The 27,549-nt window shown below is 36.1% G+C and overlaps 1 protein-coding gene across 1 annotated transcript in view; it reads left to right on the top strand.

Moving 5' to 3' along the window:
• LRRIQ3 (leucine rich repeats and IQ motif containing 3) overlaps window positions 1–27,549 on the top strand; it is a 171,738-nt gene that overhangs the window by 9,847 nt on the left and 134,342 nt on the right. The window contains exons 2-3 of the mRNA XM_049875978.1: window positions 7,952–8,200; window positions 8,938–9,261. Coding sequence (XP_049731935.1) covers window positions 7,952–8,200; window positions 8,938–9,261 — 573 coding nt within the window. The remainder of the gene's footprint in view (window positions 1–7,951; window positions 8,201–8,937; window positions 9,262–27,549) is intronic.

The raw sequence follows: 27,549 nt of genomic DNA, 5'->3' as shown, positions 1-27,549 counted from the left end.
TTACATGCAATGGAAGAGAGCAGAGTATGACAAGACCACCGTATGTAGTCATATCATGATCTACTTTGTCTAGATGTTATAACAAGATTGGCAGGGGGAGGGAGAATATAAATTTGTACTACCAGGAACTAAAATTTAATTAGTATAGTACAATGTTTACCACTTTTAATAAAGTGTATTAATGACCAAACTTCAGGAGATCTAAAATCCATTTTATGAATGCTAACCAAGGATTATCACTCATACTCATAGTGACCCTATAGGACAGAGTAGACTGCCCCATAGAATTTCCAGGGAGCACCTGGTGGATTTGAACTGCTGACCCTTTGGTTAGCAGCCATAGCACTTAACCACTATGCCGTTTTTTGTTTTTTTTTTTTTAAACCAAGGATTGGAGCCCTGGTGGCTCAGTGGTTAAGAGTTGTGGGGCAGTTCTACTCTGGCTTATAGGGTCACTATGAGTTGGAATCGACGCGATGGAAGCGGGCTTGGTTTTGTTTTCTTTTTTAACCGAAGATTCCTTGGGCTGTAAATGTTTGCTGTGTTAGAGTTTCCTTATTAAGAGGTTGTGATTTTTGTGCTATTTTTCTACAGATGCTTCTGTTTGTTTTGATTTCTTTTATATCCATTGTCTGCCTCACCACCTTTTAGTTTTTTTTTTTAAGTCTATGGTTTTACAGTCTACAAATATGGAATAAAAAATTGGAATAATAGTGTTTTACTAAAGCCTTCTAAATTTTCACAAAAACCTTCCAAATTTTCCAAAGCAAAATTAAAAAGAAAAAAAAAAGTCCTGATTAAAAATGAATTCTGATTCTTTGCTCCAAATGAGCAATGAAAACCTGTGGTATATGACATGAAAATGCAGTGTTTTAAGCAATCAGGTTTATTTACATTAATTCATATAACCCATTATGTTTCATTTTTATTTGCCAGGGGTTATTATACACTGTTCTGACTATTCTGATAGAATGCTCTCTCCCTAATTTCTAAAATACATTTTGTCTATGATATAAAATTATGGTAAGTATTTGTCAAAACAGGACTAACTTCAGTAAATCTGCTCGCCAAATAAAAACATATTAAAAATTTAATTTTTTTTAATTGTGATAGGCTTAAATATGTTGTAGACATCCTAAACTAAAAAAGTTTGCAACCACAGAATGTGTAAATTAGTACTAATTATAAACCTTACAGATAGATTTTCTAGAAAATAACTGTTTTTTTCTTATTTCGTGGTTTTATGTGCAGAATCTTAGCAGCTGTTATAATTGGGAAATCCATTATCCAGAATTCTGTTTATCTAGTAATATAATTGATGCTTACGAAATAAATCACATGCATATATGCACATAGACTGTCAAACTTAATTTTAATATCCTTTTTATTTAAAGTAATAATATCTGTATTCTTTAAAAAAAGTGTCTAAAAATTCTAGTGAATGATTGTGAAGTCTAGAGGTAAGTTCTGTAGTTCTAAAGTGTTTCTTTGAACATTTATTTTAAATATTTGTTATGTATCATATCTGAAAAGGAAATAAGTATGCAAAATGAAGAATTTTTATTTCTTAATACATCACCTTTTTTAAATGGAAAAAGTTGGGAAAAAGATGAGACTTTTATAATTGATATATTGTCCTTTGTAAATACATGATTGTTACAGTATGATTAAAAAGGTATAACTTTGAAATTAGTACTTCAGTAGATATAAATTCATTAAAGGTTTACTAACAGTGACACTGATTTCTTATAACTGCAGAACTTTTTTGTAGCTTTAATTGGAGCCCTGATGCTTTGTGTAATGTGTTGTTGTACTTAAATTTGTCTTTTGAACATTGTATTATTATTTAAACTTGAAAATGTACACATTTGTATGTACATTTCACAAAATAGTTAAAAAATTTTTAAAGTCCAAAGGGAACGAAATGGGTGCCACAAACAGTTAAGCACTGGGCTAGTAACCAAAAGGTTAGCAGTTCAAACTCACCCAGAGGAACCTTGGAAGAAAGGCCTGGTGACCTGGTTCTTGAAAGTCACAACCAAGAAGATCCTATGGAGCTCAGTTCTGCTCCGACACACATACTGTGAGTCAGAATCGACTCAACGGCAAGTGGTTAAAAAGGAACAGAAGTGACTGGATCACTTTTTTTTGTGTGTGGTTATGCTTAAAATTGTCAGCTCTTGGTAAACAGGCTTTTACCTAGCTAGGGATTTTTGGCTTCCCTTGGTGGGCTGTAGAATCACCTGGCCTGTAGTTGCAGAGATATGATTCAGATGGTAGGCTGGAAAGCCTGGGAAATTTTGTTATTCTAGCTATTTTGGTATACAGTAAAGAATGAGACACAAAACTAGATGTTACATGAGTCAGTATAAAACAAAATATGAAAAATCTCCACTTATCTAAAATAATTGGGAAATGTGACAAAACGATTAGCTGAATTGTCTAAATAACTAAAACATTATGATCTGAATGTAGAATACTAGTTTTTTAAAAATGGAAAAAGTAGTTAATTATACTTATTTCTATATCTTTTTTTTTTTCTATATCTTAGTGATAATAAGTTAATCTTTACTTTGGATAGCAATAGCTAAGTACTATATTATAATGTTCTGTTATGGAATCTGTTTTTTAAAGTATGAAGTTTTTTATATATGGCAAATATTGTTGGCAGAGGTGACTATTAATACAATAAATAATATGTAAGTATTAATGTAGTATATGGAAAAGAAAAAGAATGCTTATAAGATTATTTAATTTATTTTAGAATTTATATTGCACCAACTGAAATAATCAATGAAAATAATTTAAAAGATTAGATACAGATAAAACAAAAATTAGTTAAATAGAACTGAAAAATATGTTTCTAGGCACCTGGGATAAGATTCCATATTTGAGTATTAGCTTAACTCTCAATGTCCTGACAGATAAGAAATGGGTAAACTTTGGAATAAGCTTTCTTATTTAATGGTAAAAGGAACCACAGAGAATTCTTTGGACTTTTTTATTTTTTTCGTTCCTGGCACTACAGATCTGGATATGGGGTTAACCACTGGCTTCTTTTTATCATAAGAGAATTTCATACAAACTAGGTAAAGAATTTATTTTTATAGATCCTGTAGATTTTTAAAGAACCTCTGCAATGAGAAAACTACAAAATACATCCCCAAATATTTGAGAATATGACCAAAGGTTAAAATATTTTGAAAGCTCACTTACTATATTTATTATTATCAGTATACTTTTGGAAGGTTACTTTTTATCTTAAGTTGTTAATTAAGCTAAATACTTACATTAGTGACACTTTTCCTACAGGGATTACTATGTGCCAGACACTGTATTAAATGCTTTATGCCAACTAATTTATTTAATATTCATAACAATTCTATGAGCTAAATACTATTTACTGTCCTCATTTTCCAAATGAGGAAACTGAGGCACAAAGAAAATATGCAATTTGTTCAAGGTCACATTGCTCAGAACAACATTTTTATTTCAGATTTCTCTCTTTCTCCCTGGTTTCTAAGCTTGAAAAACCAAAACACCTTCAAAACATAGAAGGTTATTTCTTTTAAATATAATAGCTTGTCAGCTCTTTGAGATCAGGATTTTCTTTTTCACAGCAAAAAACCTTGTACTTTGTGATGTTAAATAAATATTAGTTGAATTCAAAGGCTAAATGACAAAAAAAAAGCAGAACAGTCTGTTTTAAGAGGATGATAACTTGGAAAGATAAAGAGAATATAAGAAAAATTTGAGAAAGTTGAAGCATTTAGCTATCTTTGTTTCTGGTTAAAAACAAAGAAATATGGTAAAAATAAGCTGGGATAAATGGAAAGCCTGTGAAAAGGAATAAGATGAAACCAAATCGAACTCTACATAGCTTTAATATATTCCATTTGAGGGGAAAACAAATGTGTTCTGTGATAAGTGGCCTGCAAAGATAGCCCCAATGAACTATGCCTTTTCCTGGTATTCATTCACCTCCCAAAGTGAAACTGGGGTTGTGACTGTCTCTAAGCAATAGAATGTGGCTGAGATGAAGTTGTGCTAATTGGATCAAAGCCTTAAGAACATTTACTTGTAAGGTTCTCTTTTTATACTTTTGGAAGCCTTAGTCACCCATGTAGAATGTCTAGCTACCCTGTTACAGATGGATAGATTACATAGAGAGGAATTGTGAAAATAAAGAGATCCTGAGACAACATGGAGAGAGAGAGGCCCATCCATCCCAGTATCCCAGTTGAATTCAACCTTGCAGCTATCCTTGATAAGGCACCAGATATATGAATGAGTCACCTGTATGTGCCACCTCAATTAAGATCACACAAAATGGCAGTTCCAGCCGACATTCCTTGGAGAATGAAATAGGAGAACTTTCTTGGATACCAACTGAAATGATAACCCTTAGGATAAAAGTATCAGGGCAAAGCTGATGCCTATGAGGCGAAGGTCAAATATACTGCCATTCTCTAACTTTTCCACCATTTCTGACACCAGCTGCCCCCCTTATATCACTCTTTAGCCATTAAATTCGATAATTCATTGCAGTGGTCACAGAGAACTCATGGAAACACTATGTCTGCAATAATAGCTTTACTAATAGAAAATGATATAAACAAAGGTGTAAAAAGGAAAATGCACAGTGTAAGGTCTGGAAGGGGTCCCTGGAGCCTCAGTGTCTTAAAACTCCCAAAACCCCAAATCCATTGCTGTCCAGTCGATTCTGACTGCTTTCCTTCTTGGGAACAGATGTTCACTCTCATCAACTAGGAAAACTTCCAACCAGGAAATGTTCTGTGATATCACTTGGTGGGCTCCACTGTCAGCTGCTCCTCTCGAATGACTCCCAGCTCTCTTGACTTGGCTTTGGCCTGTACACTTTGCTGACATTGTCCAGGTTAATCTGGTCTGCAATGTTCTCTGCACAGGGCTCTATGTCCTGAGGACATGCTTCCCTCTTGGCTTTCCTCAGTTAGGGGGCCCCGTCTTGAGCCCCCACATTCAAGCATTTTTATTGTTGGGCAGGTCCCCAGCCAATCTGTATAAAGGTGAACTACCAGGGAGGGCCCTTCAGCCCGTCCATGTAAATGTCAACTATAGGATGGGGCTACCAAGTCAATTCCAGTAAAGGTGTAGGGGAAAGGAGGGGGCAGTGAGTCTGGTAAAGGTCAATTCCTTACATCAGTAAAGGAAATAGAAAAAATTTCACTTCTGAATAATATCAGTAGTAGTTCACTGACATCATTGTTCGGGTGACATACAAAACCAAAAACCAAACCCATTGCTATCGTGTGAATTCCGACTCAGAGCAACCCTATTGGACAGATTAGAACTGTCCTGTAGGGTTTCCAAGGATTGGCTGGTGGATTTGAACTGCCGACCTTTTGGGTAATAGCTGAATGCGTAACTAATGTGCCAGTTAGTTAAAAGTACAGTTATTCATTAAATAGAAAATAGATAAGTGGTAACTTTGGTGAAGGGTAAGACAGTACACAATATTGGGAAAGCCAGCACAACTTGTACAAGGCAAGGTCATGGAAGCTCCATAGACACATCCAAACTCCCTGAGGGACCAAATTGCTGGGCTGAGGGCTGTGGGGACCATGATCTTGGGGAACATCTAGCTCAAATGGCATAACATAGTTTATAAAGAAAATGTTTCTACATTCTACTTCAGTGAGTAATGTTTGGGGTCTTAAAAGCCTGTGAGCGACCATCTGGGATACTCCACTGGTCTCATCCCTTCAGGAGCAAGAAAGAATGAAGAAAACTAAAGATACAAGGGAAAGACTAGTTCAAAGGACTAAAGGACCGCATCTACTACAGTCTCCACCAGACTGAATCCAGTACAACTAGATGGTGCCCGGCTACTGCTCTGACTGGGATCACAATAGAGGGTCCTGGACAAAGTTGGAGAAAAATGTGGAACAAAATTCTAACTCAAAAAGACCAGATTTGCTGACCTGACAGAGATCAGAGAAACCTTAAGAGTATGGCCCCTGGGCACCCTCTCAGCTCAGTAATGAGGTCACTCCAAAGGTTCACCTTTCAGCCAAAAATTGGACAGTTAGAATCTCTGAAAACAAATGTGGAAGAAGATCTGCAAAGAATTATCAAAACAGAGTATCAGAGATGAAATAGCTCGTGTGAGAAGTAAATACATTGAAACAAAATATGTTACGTATGATAAATTCGTGTATTGATGCAATGATGAAAGGTGTAATGTCAGGCTTCAGCTTTATGTAAAGAAAGGAGATCTCCGCAGTCCCATACTGATTTGTGTTTGTTGTCCAAAGGTTTTGTTATCACCTTATGAACAAAAAAATGAAAGGGAAAAAAGTATCTTTGGTGTCTTACTCTCATTTTGCAGATTCTTTGCAGGATAGTTACTGGCTTCAAAAACTTGATTCTATAGCTGAAACTTTTGAGCACACCATTGTTTGTCTTGAAACATCCTCGTTCATTCCATAGATGTGGTCTCTCATAAGCCCTTGTTACAGACTGTTCTGGAATTAGCCTATCTTCAGGCTGAACTGGAAAAATAGGTCTTTGAAAGGCTATCTTAAGAAAAGACTAAGGCCTTTTCTACTTTGGGGCCTGTCTTAGGCTGGATTCTCCAGAGAAGCAAAACCAGTAAAGCATATAAATATATGTAGAGAGAAATTTATATTAAGGAAACAGCTCATGCAAATGTAGGGGTTGGAATGTCCCAAGTCTGTGGATCAGGATATGAGCCTTTCCGAATTCATGGAACTGCAGAAGCTGGTGAGCCCAAGATCGGCAGGTTGAAGAGCTGCTGGCTCAAGTCCCAAGAACCAGAGGTCAGACAAGAGGCAGCTGCTGGATCCAGAACAAGCCCAAAACCTTGGCAAGGTGAGCAGGAAGGAAATAGGTGGCGGAAGACAAAGAGATGAAGACTGAGGGGGCAGTGAGCCACCATAGGCCTCGCCTCCACCCATACTGCTCAGCAGCTTCCATCATGGGGGTGACCACATATCAGATTTCAACAGGGAAGTGGTTACATTATACAACTGCCAAAACACTGAAAATCATGGCCCAGTCAAGTTGACACATGATCTTAACCATCACAGGGCCTAAATGATGGGATACAGGGTGGACATTGCCCATATTGAAGCTTACCATTCAATGCCTTTCTTCATTTAACAGTATTTTTTAACCAAAATTATTATACCAGCTATGCTAAGATATACTTAGGTTTATTTTTAGTTGTCTAGAGGTGATATTTTTATCTCACCTATTTCACTGAATTCCATGTCCTCTAAATATTCTAGAAAAGGAAAGTTTCGCTCTTTACTGATTAGTGGAAATCCTGGTGGCGTAGTGGTTAAGAGCTACGGCTGCTAACCAAAAGGTTGGCAGTTAGAATCTTCCAGGCGCTCCTTGGAGATTCTACGGGGCAGTTCTACTCTGTCCTATAGGATCGCTGTGAGTTGGAATTGACTGTACGGCAGTGGGTTTTTGAGTTCTACCGATTAGTTTCATTGGTGAGGGCAGTGATACCTATTTGAGTAGTAGTTATATAAAAAAAAAAAAAAGTAGTTATACAAACCAAAAAAAAAAAAAAAAAAACACCATTGCTGTCGAGTTAATTCTGACTCATAGAAACCCTATAGTACAGAGTAGAACTGCCCCATAGGGTTTCCAAGGAGTTGCTGGTGAATTCAAACTGTCGACCTTTTGGTTAGCAGCTGTAGCTCTTAACCACTGTGCCACCAGGGCTCCTGTAGTTATATGAATGTTAGATATTTAAGATGCTTTGGGATAGAAAGTGCTATGGGAATTAAATATTCTGTTTTTTTTTTTTAATTTTAACTTTTCTACCTATTTTTATTCTTACTATATTTTAGGAAATCTTGTTTTGTTTTTCAGATAGATGTATTTTGAAAGTTGAAAAAAATAACTTTTTCATGGAATTTTCCATTTTTCATAGATGTTTCATGGAACAATTACAAAAGAGCTAACCATCCATGAAGAATGGAGTCACTACAACGAAAGCATGATAGAAGATCAAAAAGACTTTGTTTTTGTGAAGTTCAATGGCCTTCTTTTAAAATCCATGGAAAATTTACAATCCTGTATCTCTCTTAGAGTATGCATCTTCTCAAACAATTTTATTACAGATATACAGCCGCTTGAAAATTGTTTAAAATTAATCAAACTTGATCTCCATGGAAATCAGGTAACCAATAGTCATTTCAGATATTTGCACATAAGTCATATTTATATGATAGTAAGAACTTATCTCTCTACAATATTTCTCCCAGAAAATCTTTTATCTAAAATGTAAATAAAAATTAAATATAAATACAAAATGTATAAAAACAGAAAAACGTAAGCAAAATTAAAATATATAAACAAATTGAATTATTTGATATATTTTACTCCTTCAAATTTGTAGTTTGAATTAAGCTTGCTTTTGACCCCTTAATTCTATATGTAAGAAAACTATTTTAGAAAAATTTAAAGAGTCACCTTATTACAAAGGAGATTTTATTAAATGGAAGTTGTTGTTGTTAGGTGCCATTGAGTTGATTCCAACTCGTAGCAACACTACGTACAACAGAATGAAACATTGCCTGGTCCTAAGCCATGCTCACAGTTGTTGCAATATTTGAGCCCATTGTTGCAGTCACTGTGTCAGTCCATCTCGCAGAGGGTCTTCCTCTTTTTCGATGACTCCTCTACTTTATCAAATGTGATGTCCTTCTCTAGAATCATTGTTTATTCCAAATGCCCAATGTATCGTATTTTTCCCCCAGTTATTTTATGAATAATTGGAAATTCCCTCTGTTTATTAGTTAAAAAATTGCTATTTGAGAAAATACGCATTTCAGAAGATGTTGAATGTCCATTTTCCATGAAACTTTTAAGAATTTAATATTTAAACTTAAAGTATTATTATTAATACTATTTCAGATAAAGAATCTACCAGGAACCAAATTTTGGATTGGATTGAAGAACCTAAAACTCCTCTATCTCCATGACAATGCATTTGTGAAGTTAAAGAATATAAGCGTGCTATCTGCTTGTTCTAATCTCATTGCCCTCACTTTGTTTGATTGTCCAGTAAGCCTTAAAAAAGGATATAGACATGTCCTTGTTAATAGTATATGGTCTCTCAAGGCACTGGATCATCATGTGGTTTCTGATGAAGAAATAATTCAGAACTGGCATCTTCCTGAAAGATTCAGAACATGTAACCACCGACTTTTCTTGAATTTCTGCCCTGCTTTGAGAAAGGTAATTGGCTTTGTTAGGGTTTCATTTGAAATAAATTTATAGATGTAAGATTTTAGCTTCTAAGTTTTATACCTAAATTCTGTAAGTTCATTCATATTTTTGCATTATTTTTTATAAAATATCATAAACACATGAACATATTAATAATAGCCTTATATCAGAACACTTAAAAAAGCTTGTATGTCTACTTCATAAAAAAATTTGGCCTAAGAGTATCAAATTGTAGAGGAACTATATATATGTGTGTGTGCGTTTAACTGAAAGTGGTATCTCTAACTTATATAGATTTTTGGTATTCGGATGATTCCATTGGGAAATATTTGTTGACTTTTTGAAGTGACTTAATGAACTATTTGATTATTATTGGAAAAGAATAAAAATACTGAATTCATACACAATTAATTTGATGACATAATGGCATGATGAAACCATAATTATATGTGACTTCAAATCTTGGAAGAAGTGATTGGAAAACTTGACATCCAGTTGTAAGTTACAGAATACTTAAATGGACAGGTAAAAATGTAAGAAAACATGCTTCATGACAAATTACTGTTTGTCAAATAAATAAGAGTTAAAAGAAGGTAAAAACATCAGGTGCTAAAAAATGCAAAAAAAAATCTTGTATAACAGATTTGTATGTTAAATTTATGTATAAGTTCATATACATATATATGCATAGAACATTTGAGACGAGTAGAAAATCATTTGAGCAGTTATCACATCTAAAAAGTTAAATGGTGAACAATGATTATGCATGAGAAAGCTGGAGATTAGGAAGTTGGGAGACTTCTGCATTATAAAAAATTATAAATATGTTAATGATTTTGTAGTAATACTAAAAAACAAACAAAAATATTCCTATGAAGAGAAAAAAGGAGGCAGTATTTAAGTATTTTATCCTGGGCCTTAAAGGAAGCAATTCATTTAGGTATTACAGATCTATGGTATGGTGTAATCAAAGGTGGGAATATACATAACCTTTTTAAAGATAATCAAAATGATGCTCATGTAAGAAAGTAATGGGCTATTAGGGGAGTGGGTGTTGAGAAGGAACTTGGATTACTAAGGAGTTTAAACTTCTTTCTGAATGTAATGAAGATCTGTTGAAGTTATTTGAGTAAAAAAAATTGGAATGATTTTTTCATAATCGGTGCACTATGAATAAATGGTATGGACAAATTTTTTTTCAAAAGATTAATCCAGTATTTATATAGCAGATTAATGGGTGGGGGGGTTAAGACAAATGAGGGCAGGGAGATCAGTTACTACAGGGCAAAAATGATGTAATTAGGGTTCCTATGGGCAGATAGCAGTGATAGTGAAGAAAGAAGACAGTGCAAAGTAGATGACAGTAACAGCCATTGTGGTAGCCACTTTATGTATTTTATTCATTCATTTATTCACTAATTATATATTGACTACATAAATGACCAAAGACCAGATGCTTTGTGGGATGACATCAAGGACAGCATACATGAAGAAAGCAAGGTCATTAAAAAGACAAGAAAGCAAGAAAGTAGAACAGCTAAAGCGAATGGATGAAGTAAATGATGAAGTAAAAGCTGAACGGAAGATTTCAAAGGGTGGCTCGAGAAGTCAAAGTAAAGTATTATTACGAAATGTGCAAAGACATGGAGTTAGAAAATCAAAAGGGAAGAACATGCTCTGCATTCCTCAAACTGAAAGAACTGAAGAAAAAATTCAAGCCTCGAGTTGCAATTCTGAAGGAAAAATATTGAACAACACAGGAAGCATCAAAAGAAGATGGAAGGAATACAGAATCACTGTACCAAAAAGAATTGGTTGAAATTCAACCATTTCAGGAGGTGGCATATGATCAAGAGCTAATGGTACTGAAGAAAGAAGCCCAAGACGCACTGAAGGCATTGGTGAAACATAAGGCTCTAGGAATTGATGGAATACCAATTGAGAAACTTCAACAAATGGATGCAGCACCAGAGGCGCTTACTCATCTGTGCCAAGAAATTTGGAAGATAGTAACCAGCCAGCTGACTGGAAGAGACTCATATTTGTGTCCATTCCAAACAAAGGTGATCCAACAGAATGCAGAAATTATCAAACAATATCATTAATATCACACGCAAGTAAAATTTTGCTGAAGATCATTCAAAAGTGTTTGTAGCGGTACATAGACAGAGAACTGCTAGAAATTCAAGCCAGATTCAGAAACGGATGTGGAACCAGGGATATCATTGCTGATATCAGATGGATCCTGGCTAAAAGCAGAGAATACCAGAAAGATGTTTACCTGTGTTTTATTAACTCTAAAAAGGCGTTCGACTCTGTGGGTCATAACAAATTATGGATAACATTGGGAAGAATGAGAATTCCAGAGCACTCACTTGTGCTCTTGAGGAACCTGTACACAGACCAGGAGGCAGTTATTCAAAGAGAACAAGAGGACACTGTGGTTGAAAGTCAAGAAATGTGTGCATCAGGGTTGTGTCCTTTCATCATACTTGTTCAGTTTGTATGTTGAGCAAATAATGGGAGGAGGTGGACTATATGAAGAAGATTGCCGCATCAGGATTGGAGAAAGACTCACTAACAGCCTGCATTATACAGATGATACAACCTTGCTTACTGTAAGTGAAGAGGACTTGAAGCACTTATGATGAAGATCAAAGGCTACAGCTTTCAGTATGGATTACACCTCAACATAAAGAAAACAAAAATCCTCACAACTGGACCTATAAGGAACATCATGATAAATGAAGAAAATATTGAAGTTGTCAAGGATTTCATTTTACTTGGTTCCACAGTCAACACCCATGATACAGCAGTCAAGAAATCATAACGGCAAATTGCATGGGGCAAATCTGATGATGGAGACCTCTTGGAAATGTTAAAAAGCAAAGACGTCACTTTAAGAGCTAGGTTGTGCCTGACCCAAGCCATGGTATTTTCAGTCACCTCATATACATGCAAAAGCTGGACAGTGAATAAAGAAGACTAAAGAAGAAGAATTGTTGCATTTGAATTATGGTGTTGGTGAAGAATATTTAACGTACCATGGGCTGCCAGAAGAACAAACAAATCTGTCTTGGAAGAAGTACAGCCAGAACGTTCCTTGGAAGCGAGGATGGTGAGACTTCATCTCGCCTACTTGGGAGATGTTATCAGGAGGGGCCAGTCCCTGTAGAAGGACATCATGCTTGGTAAAATAGAGGGTCAGTGTAAAAGACAAAGACCCTCAATGAGATGGAGGACACAGTGATTACAGCAATGGGCTCGAACATAGCCATGATTGTGAGGAAGGTGCAGGACTGGATACTGTTTTGTTCTGTTGTACATGGGGTTGCTATGAGTCAGAATGAACTGGACAGCACCTGATGACAACAATAACGACAGCAACCTAATACGTGAGAAGGATTACTCTGAGCCTTGAGGATTAAGTGGTGAAACAATACTGTAAAATTCTTGCCCCTCTGAAGTCCACTGGGAAGAGGCACGTAAACTGAAAAAAACAAAACAAAAAAGCACAGTACGAAACCATAGAAGTTTATAAAGTGTTAATTGCTAAAGAAAGAAAATAAGGCAATAACACAGCGTGAACGGGGTAGAGATTTGGGCTATTTTATCTAAGGCCATTCAGAAAAAATGTATTTACTCTTTTTTGTATCCTTTAATGTGTAAGACTATTATTACTCTTATTTCAAGTGAAGATAATGAAGCTTAGTGACGTGTAAGATCTTCCATAGTGTCCAACAGTCAATGAGTTGTGAAACTGGAATTGCAACTAGTTTCTTGGTTTCAAAGTCCTGCAATACACATTGCATCATAATAGTGCAGAAATTTACAGAAGTTTTTTACCAATTGAATGTGAGAGAAAAAGAATATATGAGGTCATTATATGTGTTGGATATAGTGTAATCTTTATAGAAACAGATTGCCAGGCCTTTCTTCAGTGGCACCACCAGGGGGTTCAAACTACCAACCTTTAGGTTAGTTGTTGTTAGGTGCTGTTGAATCGGTTCTGACTCATAGTGACCTCCTCTATATGGGAAAAGAATATACGAGGTCACTATATATATAAAACTCTTCTAATATGTTTCAGTAACTGGGACAAAGAATAACTTAGTTAACAGGGTGGCATTTAAAAGGTTTTGGTGGAAAGATGAGTTTGGTCATGTTTATTTGGGGCAGTTTATTGATGTAGATACATCAACGAGGCAATGGAAATGAAGAATTATCATTCAGAAGTAGAGTTCTGGGCTTGAGATGTAAATTTGTTAGCCATTTGCTTGAGGTCGTAGTTGAAGCCAGCCTCTCTCAGGATAATATAAAAAACCTAACTCTTTGCAGTGAAGTCGATTCCGACTCATGGTGACCCTATAGGACAGAGTAGAACTGCCCCGTAGTTTCCAAGGAGCACCTGGTAGATTTGAACTTCTGACCTTTTGGTTAGCAGGCATTGCATTAACCACTACACCACCAGGGTTTCCTCAGGATAATATAGGGATCAAAAAATATAGGGATGCCAAGCGGTGGGCAACAAATTGAGATAGATATTTATTTAATATATTTGAAACTTATCTTTCAGAGCAAGTCATTGCACTTATTATTAATGAGTTATAAATATATCAGGAAAACTGAAAATAATAATGAACTTTGTAATTGACCATACCATTTTTAAAGTATTGTAATTTTTTTTTTTTAATCAGGAGGGCAAGGATGTGGAAATTTAAAAGAGTGTTACATATATATATATATGTACATTCATTTTAAAAGAAACAAATCTAGTAGTGTAACCAAAACTTGAACCCTATAACACAACAAAAATATCCTCAAGGAGTTTTTTTTATCTTCAATTTTGACATAAAATTATTTCTGGGCCTTAAGAGCAAAATTGGAGATTTCCTGAGGAAGGATTCATCCTCCAGACCATCAGAAGACATCCTATCATGGTAACCCCATGTGTTACAGAATAGAACTACTTCATATGTTTTTCTTGGCTGTAATCTTTATGGAAACAGATTGCCAGGCCTTTCTTTGGTAGCACCACTGGGGGGTTCAAACCACCAATCTTTTGGTTAGCTATTGTTAGGTGCTATTGAATTGGTTATGACTCATAGTGACCTTATGTACAAAAGAACAAAACACTGCCTGGTCCTGTGCCATCCTCACAATCATTTGTACTTAATCAAATAATTAGTATTGATGTGCAAAGTATTTGCACCATCCAGGGTTATATGTATCTCTGCCTATATTCACTTCTTAAACTGAACACATTACTTCTTAAACAAAATTAAAATCTATTATTAAGGAAGGAGATGTTTGTGCCCACCCTAGTAGTAATGACACATTCTTCCTTCTACCCCTGGTGTGTTGACAGAGGAGGCCTCATGGTGATCAGGACTTTCACCATTGCCCAGTTGTATTGAACCCACCCCAAAACAAGTGCCAGTGAAGGCCATATGGGGACTAAAACTCCCACCCCTGCCCGGTAGTAACAGGAACATTCCTTCCATTGGCAATCAGTGGAGGCCAAGTGGGGAACCTGGACTGCTGCTTCTACCTAGCATTAACAAGATGATGACCCTATTTCCTTTGAGGGAATATTGTCAAAGAAAACCAGCTAAAACAGAAGGTTTAAATAAGATTCACAATTTGTAATAATACAGAAATGTCTAGATCGCAATAAAAAATTACTCATCAGACCAACAGCTAGGAAGATCTCAAACTGAATGATACAAAGCAATCAATAGGTGCCAAGACTGAGATGACAGAGATGTTAACAATTAGCTAATAAAGATTTTAAAGAAGCTATGACAAAAATGCGTCAGCGAGCACTTACAAACACACAGAAAGGTAATGAAAAGAAGAAGGAACTTTGAAACATGAGGAAGGAAGAAAGAACACAATAAGCAAACATGTGGGTAAATACAACAGACTTTCTCTTCTTGAGTCTTCTAAATTATGTTTGATAGCTGAAGCAAAAATTAAAACATTGTCTTAGGTGGTTCTAAATACATGTAGAGGAAATACTTTTTTTTTTTATGGTAAAGGGATATAAAGGGAAGTAAGTTTTCTATACTTGAGCTGATAAACTCTAGTAGCCTGTCAGTACAAACACACATACACATACACGTGCATATATATTGCATATATGATTATATATGTAATTGTAACTATATTTATATATATACACACACATACACACAAACCCATTGCCTTTGAGTTGATGCCAACTCATAGCAACCCTATAGAACAGAACTCAACTACTCCACAGGGTTTCCAAGGCTGTAAATCTTTAGGGAAGCAGACTACCACATCTTTCTCCTACAGAGTGGCTGGTAGGTTCAAACTGCAGACCTTTCAGTTAGCAGCTGAATACTTAACCACTCCACCACCGTATCTCCTTTAGGTGTGTGTGTGTGTGTAAATTTATAAAATGTAGTAAATAGAAACCACAAAGACAGCAATACAAAGAAATAGTCTTAAAAACATGTAAGTAAATCAAAATGGAATTCTAAAATATGTTCAACTTACCCACAAGGAAGCAGGAATAAGAAAACGGAGAAACTAAGAGCAGAGAACAAACAAAAACAAAACAAAATGACAGACTTAAGACCTAGCATATCAATAATTACATTAAATACAAGTGGTCTAAATATACCAGCTAGAAGACAGAGGTTGACAAAGTATATTAAAAACATGACCCAATCATATGTTGTCTATAAGAAACCCTCTTTGTATAAAATAATATGGGAAGTTGAAAGTAAATGGTTGGAAAATTATAGATCATATAAAAATTAATCAATGTAAAGCAGAAGTGGCTACATTAATATTGGATAAAGTAGACTTTGGAGCAAAAAAGTTACCAGAGACAGAGAGGGACATTTTATGTAGCTATAGTAATCAAAGAAAAGGAACCCTGGTATCACAGTGGTTAAGCACTCAGCTGCTAAACAAAAGGTGCTGCTCCACGGGAGAAAGATGTAGCAGCCTGCTTTCATAAAGATTGCAGGCTTGGAAACCCTATTGGGCAGCTCTGCTCTCTCCGATAGGGTGGCTACGAGTTGGCCTCTGACTCAACAGTAACTATCAACTCAAAAGCAACAGATCATAGTAATCAAGACTGTGTTTATTGGCTGAATACTAGATGTGCAGATAAATGGAATAGAACAGAAAACTTAAAAATAGATTCACACAAATAAGCCCAATTGAATTTTGACAGAGGTAGAGAAGCAGTTCAGTGGAGGAAATATGGCCTTTTCAATAAATGGTGCTGGAGCAATTAGAAATCCAAATTAGAAAAAAAATAAAATCTTGACCTAAGTCTCACACCGAATACACAAATTAACCCAAAATAAATAATGGAGTTAAGTGTAAAATGTAAAACTATAAAACTTTTAGGAAAAAAAAAAGTAGAAGAAAACCTTTAGAATTCAGGACTAGGCAACTAGTTCTTGGATCTGACACCATAAACACAGTCGATAAAAAGAAAAATTAATAATTGGAGTTCATCAAAAATAAAAAACTTACACTTTGCAAAAGACTCTGTTACAAAGATGAAAAGATAAGTTACAGAGTGGGAGAAAATATTTTCAAACCACATATTGGGAAAAGGATTACCATTTACAATGTATAAAGATCTCTCAAAATTTAGCAATAAAAAATCTAAAAAAAGAGCAAAATCATAAGGAGACATTTTGATACAGAGGATATATAGACGGTAAATAAGTACTTGAAGAACTGTTAAACATTATTAGCCATTAACACAAAACAAAAAACAAACAAACAAACAAAAAAAACAAACCTGTTGCCATCGAATAGATTTTGACCGTATAGGATAGGGTAGAACTGCCCCACAGGGTTTCCAAGGCTGTAACCTTTACAGAAGCAGACTGCCATGTCTTTCTCCCATGGAGCTACTTGGTAGGTTTGAATTGCTGACTTTTCAGTTAGCAGCTGAGCATTTAACCACTGCACTACAAGGGTTCCTTCATTAGCCATTAGGGAAATGAAAATTAAAACCACAGTGAGATATCTCTGTATATCTATCAGATTGATTAAATTAAAAAAAAAAATACAACATCAAGTTCTGACAAGTGTACAGAGAAACTGTATCATTCATACATTGCAGGTTGAAATATAAAACTGTACAGTCACTCTCGAAAAGAGTTTGACAGTTTCTTAAAAATAACTAGACATTCAACTACCATATGATCCAGAAATTGTATTCCTAGGCATGTATCCCAGAGAAATGAAGACTTACATTCACACAAAAACCAGTACACAAACGTTTATAGCAGATTTTTCATAATAGCGAAAAACCCAGATGTCCTTTTATGGGTGAATGGTTAAACAAACTGGTATATCCATACCATAAAATAATATTCAGCAATAAAAAGGAACAAACTATTGATACATGCAATAATCTGATGAATCTCCAGAGAATTATACTATTTTTGCAAAATGATTTAAACAACAGAAAAATTGTATTCTCACTGCCTAGTACAGTTAGTGTACAAATTTTTATTTTATAACTACTATGTTGCATTTTTACTCTTTGCACTGGGCTTTCATTGTTGAAGAAAATAAAATTCCTGCCCTCTGGGAGCTTATATTCTTAGCTGAGGGGCAGTAAACATTTGGAAGATATGTATAAAGTAGGTAATTTTCAGGTAACAACTTTTGTGAAGGAAATGGAATAGGGTAAATAGAGAGTTTCTGGGGCCCGGGGAGGAGAGAGTAGAGGAATCATCATGAAAAACTTTTATGAGAGTGGGACATTTGAATTGAGACATAAACGATGAAGAGGAAGCAGTTACTCAAAAGATAAGAGTATTCTAGGCAGAACAGACAACAAATGTGAAGTCTCTGAAATGGGATGCTTCAAAGGGTCAGAAAAACAGTAAATTTGGCTAGAGCATAGTGAATAAAGGGAGTAAAAGAAGGATATGATGTAGAGACTTGTGCAGACTGGCCACTGTATAGACACTATGGACAGGAGAAGCCAGAAGACCACTCAGAGTTTGTTACAGTAGAGCAGGCAGGAAATGGTGGTGGCATGAACTTGTATCTTGTTGATGAAGATGGTGAAATATGGTCACATTGAAGATACTCTTTGGAAGCAGAACCAAAAGGGCTTACTAGTGAATGGACTGAGAATTGTGAGTGAAGGGGGAAGATCCAAGGATGACTTTTAGCAGAAGAATATAATTAGAGCAAGTCTACAAGAGCTAAAATAGAAACTTGAATATATCCACCTGAATTTAGAGACCATCTCAAGAATAGATTTGACTAATGACCTAAGATCAGAAGAACTGTGGAATGACATCAAAGACATTATATGAAGAAAGCAAAAGGTCATTGAAAAGACAGGAAATCAAAAGGTCATTAAAAAGACCAAAACGGGCGTCAGCAGAGACTCTGAAACTTGCTTTTGAACGTCAAGTAGTTAAAGCAAATGGAAGAAATAATGAACTACAGGACATAAAAAGATTTCAAAGGGTGGCTCCAGAAGACAAAGTAAAGTATTATAATGACATATGCAAAGACCTGGAGTTAGAAAACCAAAAAGGAAGAACACGCTCAGCATTTTTCAAGCTGAAAGAACTGAAGAAAAAATTCAAGCCTCGAATTGCAATAATGAAGGATTCTAAGGGGAAAATATTAAATGACACAGGAAGTATCCAAAGATGGAAAGAATACATGGAGTCGCTCTACCAAAAAGAACTGGTTAATGTTCAACCACTTCAGGAGGGAGCATATAATCGGGAACTAATGGTACTGAAGAAAGAGGTCCAAGCTGCACTGGAGGCATTGGTGAAAAACAAGTTCCAGGAACTGATAGAATACCAACTGAGATGTTTCAACAAATGAATGCAGTGCTGGAGGAGCTTACTAGTCTATGCCAAGAAATTTGGAAGACAGCTACCTGGCCATCCAACTGAAGAGATCCATATATATGCCTATTCTAAAAGAAAGGTGATCTAACTGAATGTGGAAGTAATCAAACAACATCACGAATACCACATCTACATAAAATTCTGCTGAAGATTATTCAAAAATGGCTATAGCAATACATTGACAGGGAGCTTCCAGAAATTCAAGCCAATTATTCAGAAGAGGATGTGGAGCCAGGGATATAATTGCTGACGTCATATGGATCCTGGCTGAAAGCAGAGAATACCAGAAAGATATTTACCTGTGTTTTATTGACTATGCAGAGGCATTCGACTTTTGTGGATCATAATGAATTACTGGTAACATTGCAAAGAATGAGAATTCCAGAACTCTTAATTGTGCTCATGAGGAACCTGTACATAGATCAAGAAGCGGTCGTTCAAACAGAACAAGGGGATAGTGCATAGTTTAAAGTCGGGAAAGATGTGCATCAGGGTTGTATCCCCTTTCACCATACTTACTCAATCTGTGTGTTGAGCAAATAATCTGAGAAGCTGGACTATGTGAAGAAGAATGGGGCATCAGGATTGGAGGAAGACTCATTAGCAGTCTGCATTATGCAGATGTCACAACATTGCTTGCTGAAAGTGAAGAGGACTTGAGCACTTACTGATGAAGGTCAAAGACCACAGCTCTCAGTATGTATTACACCTCAACATAAAGAAAACAAAAATCCTCACAACTGGACTAATAAGCAACACCATGATAAATAGAGAAAAGATTGAAGTTGTGAAGGATTTCATTTTACTTGGATCCACAATCAACTACTAAGGAAGCAGCAGTCAAGAAATCAAAAGGTGCATTGCGTTGGGCAAATCTGCTGCAAAAGACCTTTTTAAAGCAATAAAAAAGCAAAGATGTCACCTTGAAGACTAAGGTGTACCTGACCCAAGCCATGGTGTTGTCAATCACCTCATATGGCTGTGAACACTGGACAATGAATAAGGAAGACCAAATAAGAATTGACGCCTTTGAATTATGGTGTTGGTGAAGAATATTGAATATACCATGGACTGCCAGTAGAATGAACAAATCTGTCTTGGAAGAAGTACAAGAATGCTCCTTAAAAGCAAGGATGGCAAGACTTTGTCTCACATACAATGCACATGTTATCAGGAGGTGTCAGTCCCTGGAGAAGGATCTCATGCTTGGTAAAGTAGAGGGTCAGCGAAGAAGAGAAAGTCCCTCAGATAGATGGATCGATACAGTGGCTGCAACAGTGGGCTCAAGCATAACAATGATTGTGAGGATGGTGCAAGACTGGTCAGTGTTTTGTTCTGTTGTACATAGGGTTGCTATGAGTCAGAACTGACTTAAAGGCACCTACCAACAACAGCTTGTCTCCAGAGCCATAACTCCTATAGTGGAGGAGATGCATTACTTTCCCATGTAAAGAGGATACTTCATTTGTTTCAGATATCAAATGGTTTATAGCAATTACATAAGTTTGCAAAGATATTTTTATTAACAATTTGCAAGGTAGTTTTTTTAGGACATCAGAAGGCTCAAATATTCTTTGAGCATTGCTTGTTCTGCAATACGGACACTAACCATGCCCCTAGGTGATGATTATTCTGTTTATCTCCTTGAAGAGAAGAAATTATTTATGCCTCAGTGGATAGTACGATTCTGCTATAAACTACAATGTGGGCTGAATGGTTCTCTACTGTTGAGAACACTATGCCTGACCAGAACTACTTGCGTTTAGTCCTCTAAATTCTCTCCTCTATTGTTCTTTGTTCTGTTTCACTGCTCTCTCTTTTGCACTTACCCATTTTCATATATTTGTGTATAATCTTACACCCTACACACACACACACACACACAGATAACACACCATGAACCCAAATGCAATAAACAAAGACTAAAGGAACATAAAGACTAGAGGAAATAATATCTATACTAGAAACCAGTAAAGAATGGCATTTAAATACAATATTAAATCCCAGAGTTGTTCTCGATAAAGATTTTTTTTTTTTCTTTTTTGGTAGCTATGATGAAAATGGTACTAAATTAAAAGAAGAAACTTGGAAAATCTGACATTAAGCTTTTATTCCTGATAAATACAACAAAATGACAGGAACTGGAGATACTGCAAATCCCTCTAATTAGAGGGATAATATTTACCGAAGTGACAGATAGGATCCATTGCTACTGATCACAGAATAAGCTTCATGGAGAGGTCCAAGTGCAGACAGGGTTATAATAAATAACAAGTCCTAGTGTGTGGCAGAACTCATCCCTGACAGAGCAGTCAGAAAGGAGATTAGACTCAACCACATGACTTATCTGACCTGGAGCAGTTGACAAGCCAAATAGAAAAGTCAATATAGAAGTCTGGCCTTTGACAGAGTCCTTCACAAAACAGAAAAAAAATTCTTAGGTAAAATTTCCCTGTTAGGATTGCCTATATCCTCAGTTCATTCACCATTCCTTTCTGGCACCTGGTTAATGTATATTTACTTCAATATTTTTTCCAGCTTTAGATGTGGACAGACAAGTATAGCACCATTAAGAAGTTTAGCAAATTGAGTGTACATATTAGGAGAATATAAAAAGAATATGTTCACATGGTCATTGGGTAAATACTAAACTTGTTTAGAATTTTCCTAATTAAAAGATAATTCAGCATTGAAGAGAAACAAATAAGGGGCATATGAAAACATCCTGTAGCTCTAAAAAAGAAAGGTATCCTTCAGATGGAAGAAGATCATTTTAGAGAAAAATTTTCTAAAAGAAAAAGAAAATATTAGACTATTTGATTTATACATTAATATCATTCAGCAGAATATGAGCTCTATAAAATAAAAACAGATGAAATGTGAGGTAGCTACATTGAATAAAAATATAAGGACACCAGCTTGGACATAGTAGAATTAAGAATATAATGATGCACACAAAAAAACAAATTGTTATATGACATAAACTTAAGAAGTTCAGCCAGAATACAGAGGAAACGGATGAATACATGAAAATGATGAGAAAAAATACAAGACCTGGAGGTCAGATCCAGGGTATCTAATGTATGTGCATATGAATTACGAAACCAGAACCAGTTGTTGTCTAGCCGACTCCAGCTCATGGTGACACCATGTTTGTCAGAGTAGAACCATGCTCCATAGGGTTTTCAGTGAGTAAGTTTTCCGAAGTTGATCATGAGATCTTTCTTCTGAGGCACCTCTGGGTGGACTTGAACCTCAAACCTTTCAGTTAGCAGCCAAGTGAGCTAACTGTTTATACCACCCAGGTACTCTGAATAGGAATTACAGTAGAGAAAATGAAAGCAAATACATGAGATGCAATAATCAAAGAAATAATGGGAAAATTTCATGGAGTTGATTACCAGAGGAAATCTGTGAAAGAACTACATGTATTTTCTTTAAAAATCTTTGAAGTTCACTTCCCTAGTCAGGAAAGAAAAGCATAAGTATTTATATTTCAGATATGTCTTTGAATATAAGAAATCATTAGGCAAATGGAAGTATTGGCAAGAGTGTAGGGCATGTGAGGCAAAGAAGAAAGCATTTGCAAAGGCACAAATGTATTGATAGAGTTTGGCACATTCAAGTAACAACAAGTAGCTTGGTATTTTTGAAGTTTCGAGAGACAAAAAAGCATTAAAGTAGCAAAGAATATTATGCATAGCAGGTCCCTGTGTGGCACAAATGGTTTTTTGAGGTTTACAGAGACAAAAAAAAAAAAAATTAAAGTAGCAAAGAATATTATGTGTAGTATGTCCCTGTGTGACACAAATGGTTTGCCCTTGACTACTAACTTAAAAACTGGCGAACTTAAGACACCTAGAGGTGCCATGGAAGAAAGGCCTGGTGATCTGCTTCAATAAAGATCACAGCAAAGAAAACCCCATGGGGCAGTTCTACTCTGTAATGCATAAAGTCGTCAGGAGTTAGAATCAACTCTATGGCATCTGGTTTGGGTTTTTTATTATTATTTTTGTATGTAGTACTAAAGAGACATAGTTTTATCTTACAAGATCTTAGGGAAACATTTAAAGATTTTACCTGACCAGATTTCATTCTAGAAAAATCGTCCTGTATTCTGTAATTTCGGAGTGGATGGAAATTAAAAGTAGATAAATTAGTGAGGAGTCTGTTACAACAGTGCAGCACCTAGCTTATAAGGGCAGATATTATAAATTGGTAGAGGGCATGGAGTATGGGGAATAGATTGAAGAGATATTTATTTGACTGTATATAGTGATTTATTGGATGAAAGGATAAGAGAGGGATGGAAGAATATTAGTTTATTACGTAGTTGACAAGCTGAAGAACAGTTTTAATTACTATACTGGTAATTCAGTATGAGGCGTGGATTGAAATGTTTTCAGGTGGGGGAGATAATGATTTCAGCATCTGACATGCAAGTAGAGAAATGGAATTAGAAGTTTATTTTATAGGTCTGTAATTTAAGAGAGCCCCGGTGGTGCAATGGTTAAGCACTTGGCAGCTAAACATAAAGGCAGTTTGAACCTACCAGCCTTGTCTTCATGGGAGAAAAGACCTCCATAAAGATTTCAGCCTAGGAAACCCTATGGGACAGCTCTACTCTGTCCTATAGTGTTACTGTGAGTCAGAATCAACTCGATGGCACAGAAGAACAATATAAGAGATAATAGCTATGTGGATAATACGCATATGTGAGGCAGTAACTGCAGCAGGGAATGTGATTATTCTAGGAGAGTTAGAAAAGAGAGGAAAAAAAGGAAGAAAGCCTAAATTATCTCAATATTTAAATAGTTTGTGAAAGAAAAGGAGCAAGCCCAACAGACTGAGAAATAAAAATTAAAAAGGTAGAAGAATTAGGAATGTGATGTTACTGCAGCCAAATAATAGATTTACAAGAATAGATTGATTGACATTGCTAAATGATGCTTGGAGTCAGCTATGATAATGCATTAATGACCATTACTCAGTGGTTTAATAGTCAACTGATAATACGGAATACCAGTTACAGACCTAACAGCTTACTTATTCCCAAAGATATAGGCTGAAGAAAGGGTTGTTGAACTTGGTGAGTTTATGTTGCAGTGGGGAAGATAGAAAATAAACTGATAATTTCATTATAGTATGAGTGTGAGAAATGAGTTATTGCATGGGATAATATTGTAGAAGTGTATTGAACTCAGATCAATGTTAAGAAAGGCTTCTTAGAAGAATGACCTGAGTCTCCAAAAGACAAAGGCAGTGAAAAAATTGGGAAGGGCGGTCCAAGACACTTGAATGAGATCCATAAAAAGCATTGAGACTAGAAAATTTTCAGGAGCATAAGTGGTTAGGTTCTCAGTTTGTGGTACTGTGGTGGTGTACATGTTTCTGTGATACTGAAAACTTTGCCACTGGTATTTCAAATACCAGCAGGGTCACTCTTGGTGGACAGGTTTCAGTGGAGCTTCAAGACTAAGACAGACGAAGAAGAAGAACCTGGCAGTCTATTTCTGAAAAATTGGCCAGTGAAAACCTAGTTAATATCAGTGGAACATTGTCTGACATACCGCCAGAAAATGAGCCCCTTGGGTTGAAAGGCACTCAAAATACTACTGGAGAAGAGCTGCCTCCTCTAAGTAGAAATAACCGTAATAACATGAATGGAGTCAAGTTTCCAGAACCTTCATCTGCTGTTGTGGCAAAACTCGAAATGAGAAGAAAAAGTTGTAAATGTCTATTAGTAATTGGAGCATGAAAAGTATGAAGTAGGAAAGTAGGAAAATTGGAAATTGTCAAAAATGAAATGGAACACATGAAGATCAATATCCTAGGCATTAGTGAGTTGAAATGGACTTTTGTTGTGGTCATTAGGTGCCAATGAGTTGGTTCCAACTCATAGCAACCTCATGTACAACAGAACAAAATACTGCCCTGTCCTGTGCCCTTCTCATGATCATTGTTATGCTTGAGCACATTGTTCTAGCCACTGTGTCAGTCTGAAGGTGCTTCTCTTTTTCCATGACTCTGTACTGTACCAAGCATAATGTCTGTCTCCAGGAACTGACCCCTCCTGATAGCATGTCCAAAGGATTGAAACGAAGTCTTGATATCCTTGTTTCTGAGGCAAATTCTGGGTTAACTCTTCCAAGAAAGATTTTTTCATTTTTCTGGCAGTCCTTGGCATATTCAACACAGTACTTCAAAGGCATCGATTCTTCTTTGTTCATTGTCCAGCTTTCCCATGTATATGAGGCAAATGAAAACACCATGGCTTGGGTCAGGTGCATCCTAGTCCTTAAAGTGAAATCTTTGCTTTTTAATATTCTAAAGAGGTCTTTCATAGCAGATTTGTCCAATGAAATTACATCCTTTAATTTCCTGACTGCTGCTTCCACGGATGTTGATTGCGGATCCAAGTAAGATGAAATCCTTGACAACTTCAGTCTTCTCCATTTATCGTGATGTTGCTTATTGGTCCAGTTATAAAGATTTTTGTTTTCTTTATGTTGAGATGTAATCCACACTGAAAGGTGTAGTCTTTGATTTTCATCAGTAAGTGCTTCAAGTCCCCTTCACTTTCAGCAAGCAAGATTGTGTCATCTGCATATCACAGGTCGTAATGAGTCTTCCTCCAATCCTGATAGCTTGTTCTTCATATAGTCCAGATTCTTGGATTATTTGCTGAGCATACATTTGAATAGGTTTCATGAAAGGATACGACACTAACCACACCTTTCCTGATTTTAAACCATACCGTATCCCTTTGTTCTGTTCAAATGACTGCCACTTGATCTATGTACAGGTTCCTCATGAGCACAATTAAGTGCTGTGGAATTCTCATTCTTCTCAATGTTATCCATAATTTGTTATGATGCACACAGTTGAATTTCCTTGCATAATCAATAAAACACAGGTAAATACCTTTCTGGTATTCTTTACTATCAGCCAGGATCTATCTGATATCGGCAACGATTTCCCTCCTTTTCTGAATCTGGCTTGAATTTCTGACAGTTCCCTGTCGATATACTGCTCTAACTGCTTTTGAATGATCTTCAGCAATGTTTTACTTGCATGTGATATTAATTATATTGTTCAATAATTTGTGCCTTCAGGTGGATCACCTTACTTTGAAATAGGCATAAATATGGCTCTCTTTCAGTTGCTTGACCAGGTAACTGTCTTCCAAATTTCTTGGCATAGACAAGTGCACGCTTCCAGTGCTGCATCAGTTTGTTGAAACATCTCAGTTGGTATTCCCTCAATTCCTGGAGCCTTATTTTTGGTCAGTGCCTTCAGTACAGCTTGGACTACTTCCTTCAGTACCATTGGTTCCTGATCATATGCTACCTCCTGAAATGGTATAATGACTTTGCATATTCCTTCTATCTTCTTTTGATGCATCCTGTGTCATTTAATATTTTCCCCATAGAATCTTTCAATATTGCAACTCGAGTCTGACGTTGGCCCTTTTGAATCAAGCAATTGTGTAGTGGTGTACTGTGCTTGGAATGACAAATTGAAGAGAAATTGCATCCTGTTCATGGTAAAAAAGAACACTTTGAGATCTATCCTGAAGTACAATGCCCTCAGTGATAGGATAATATCCATATGCCTGCAAGGAAGACCAGTTAATACGACTATTATTCAAATTTACACACCAACCACTAAGGCCAAAGATGAAGAAACTGAAGATTTTTACCAATTTCCACAGTCTGAAATTGATCATACGTGCAGTCAAGATGCATTGATTATTACTGGTGATTGGAATACAAAAGATGGAAACAAAGAAGGAGGATTGGTAGTTGGAAAATATGGCCTTATTGATAGAAATGATGCCAGAGATTGCATGATAGAATTTTGCAAGACCAGTGACTTCTTTGCAGATACCTTTTTTCAACAACATAAATGGCAACTACACATGTGGACCTCACCAGAGGGAATATACAGGAATCAAATGCACACATCTGTGGATAGAGACGATGGAAAAGCTCAATATTATCAGTCAGAACAAGGCCAGGTGTTGATTGAGGAATAGACCATCAATTGCTCATATTCAAGTTGAAGATGAAGTTGAAGAAAATTAGAATAAGTCCAGGAGAGCCAAAGTATGGCTTTTGTATATTCTACCTGAATTTAGAGACCATCTCAACAATAGGTTTGACACAATGAACACTACTGAGTAAAGACCAGACGAGTTGTGAAATGGCATCAAGGACATCTTTCATGAAGAAAGCAAGAGGTCATTAAAAGACGGGAAAGAAAGAAAAGATCAAAATGGATACCTGAAGAGACTCTGAAAGTTGCTCGTGAATGTTGAGGAGCTAAAGCAAAAGGAAGAAATGAAAAGTAAAAGAACTGAACAGAAGATTTCAAAGGGCAACTCGCAAAGACAAAGTAAAGTATT

Source organism: Elephas maximus, chromosome 3 (assembly GCF_024166365.1).
Source record: "Elephas maximus indicus isolate mEleMax1 chromosome 3, mEleMax1 primary haplotype, whole genome shotgun sequence".
Taxonomy (NCBI): Eukaryota; Metazoa; Chordata; class Mammalia; order Proboscidea; family Elephantidae; genus Elephas; species Elephas maximus.
The sequence above is the reverse complement of the archived record's forward strand: the minus strand, read 5'-3'. Positions and strand labels throughout refer to the sequence as shown.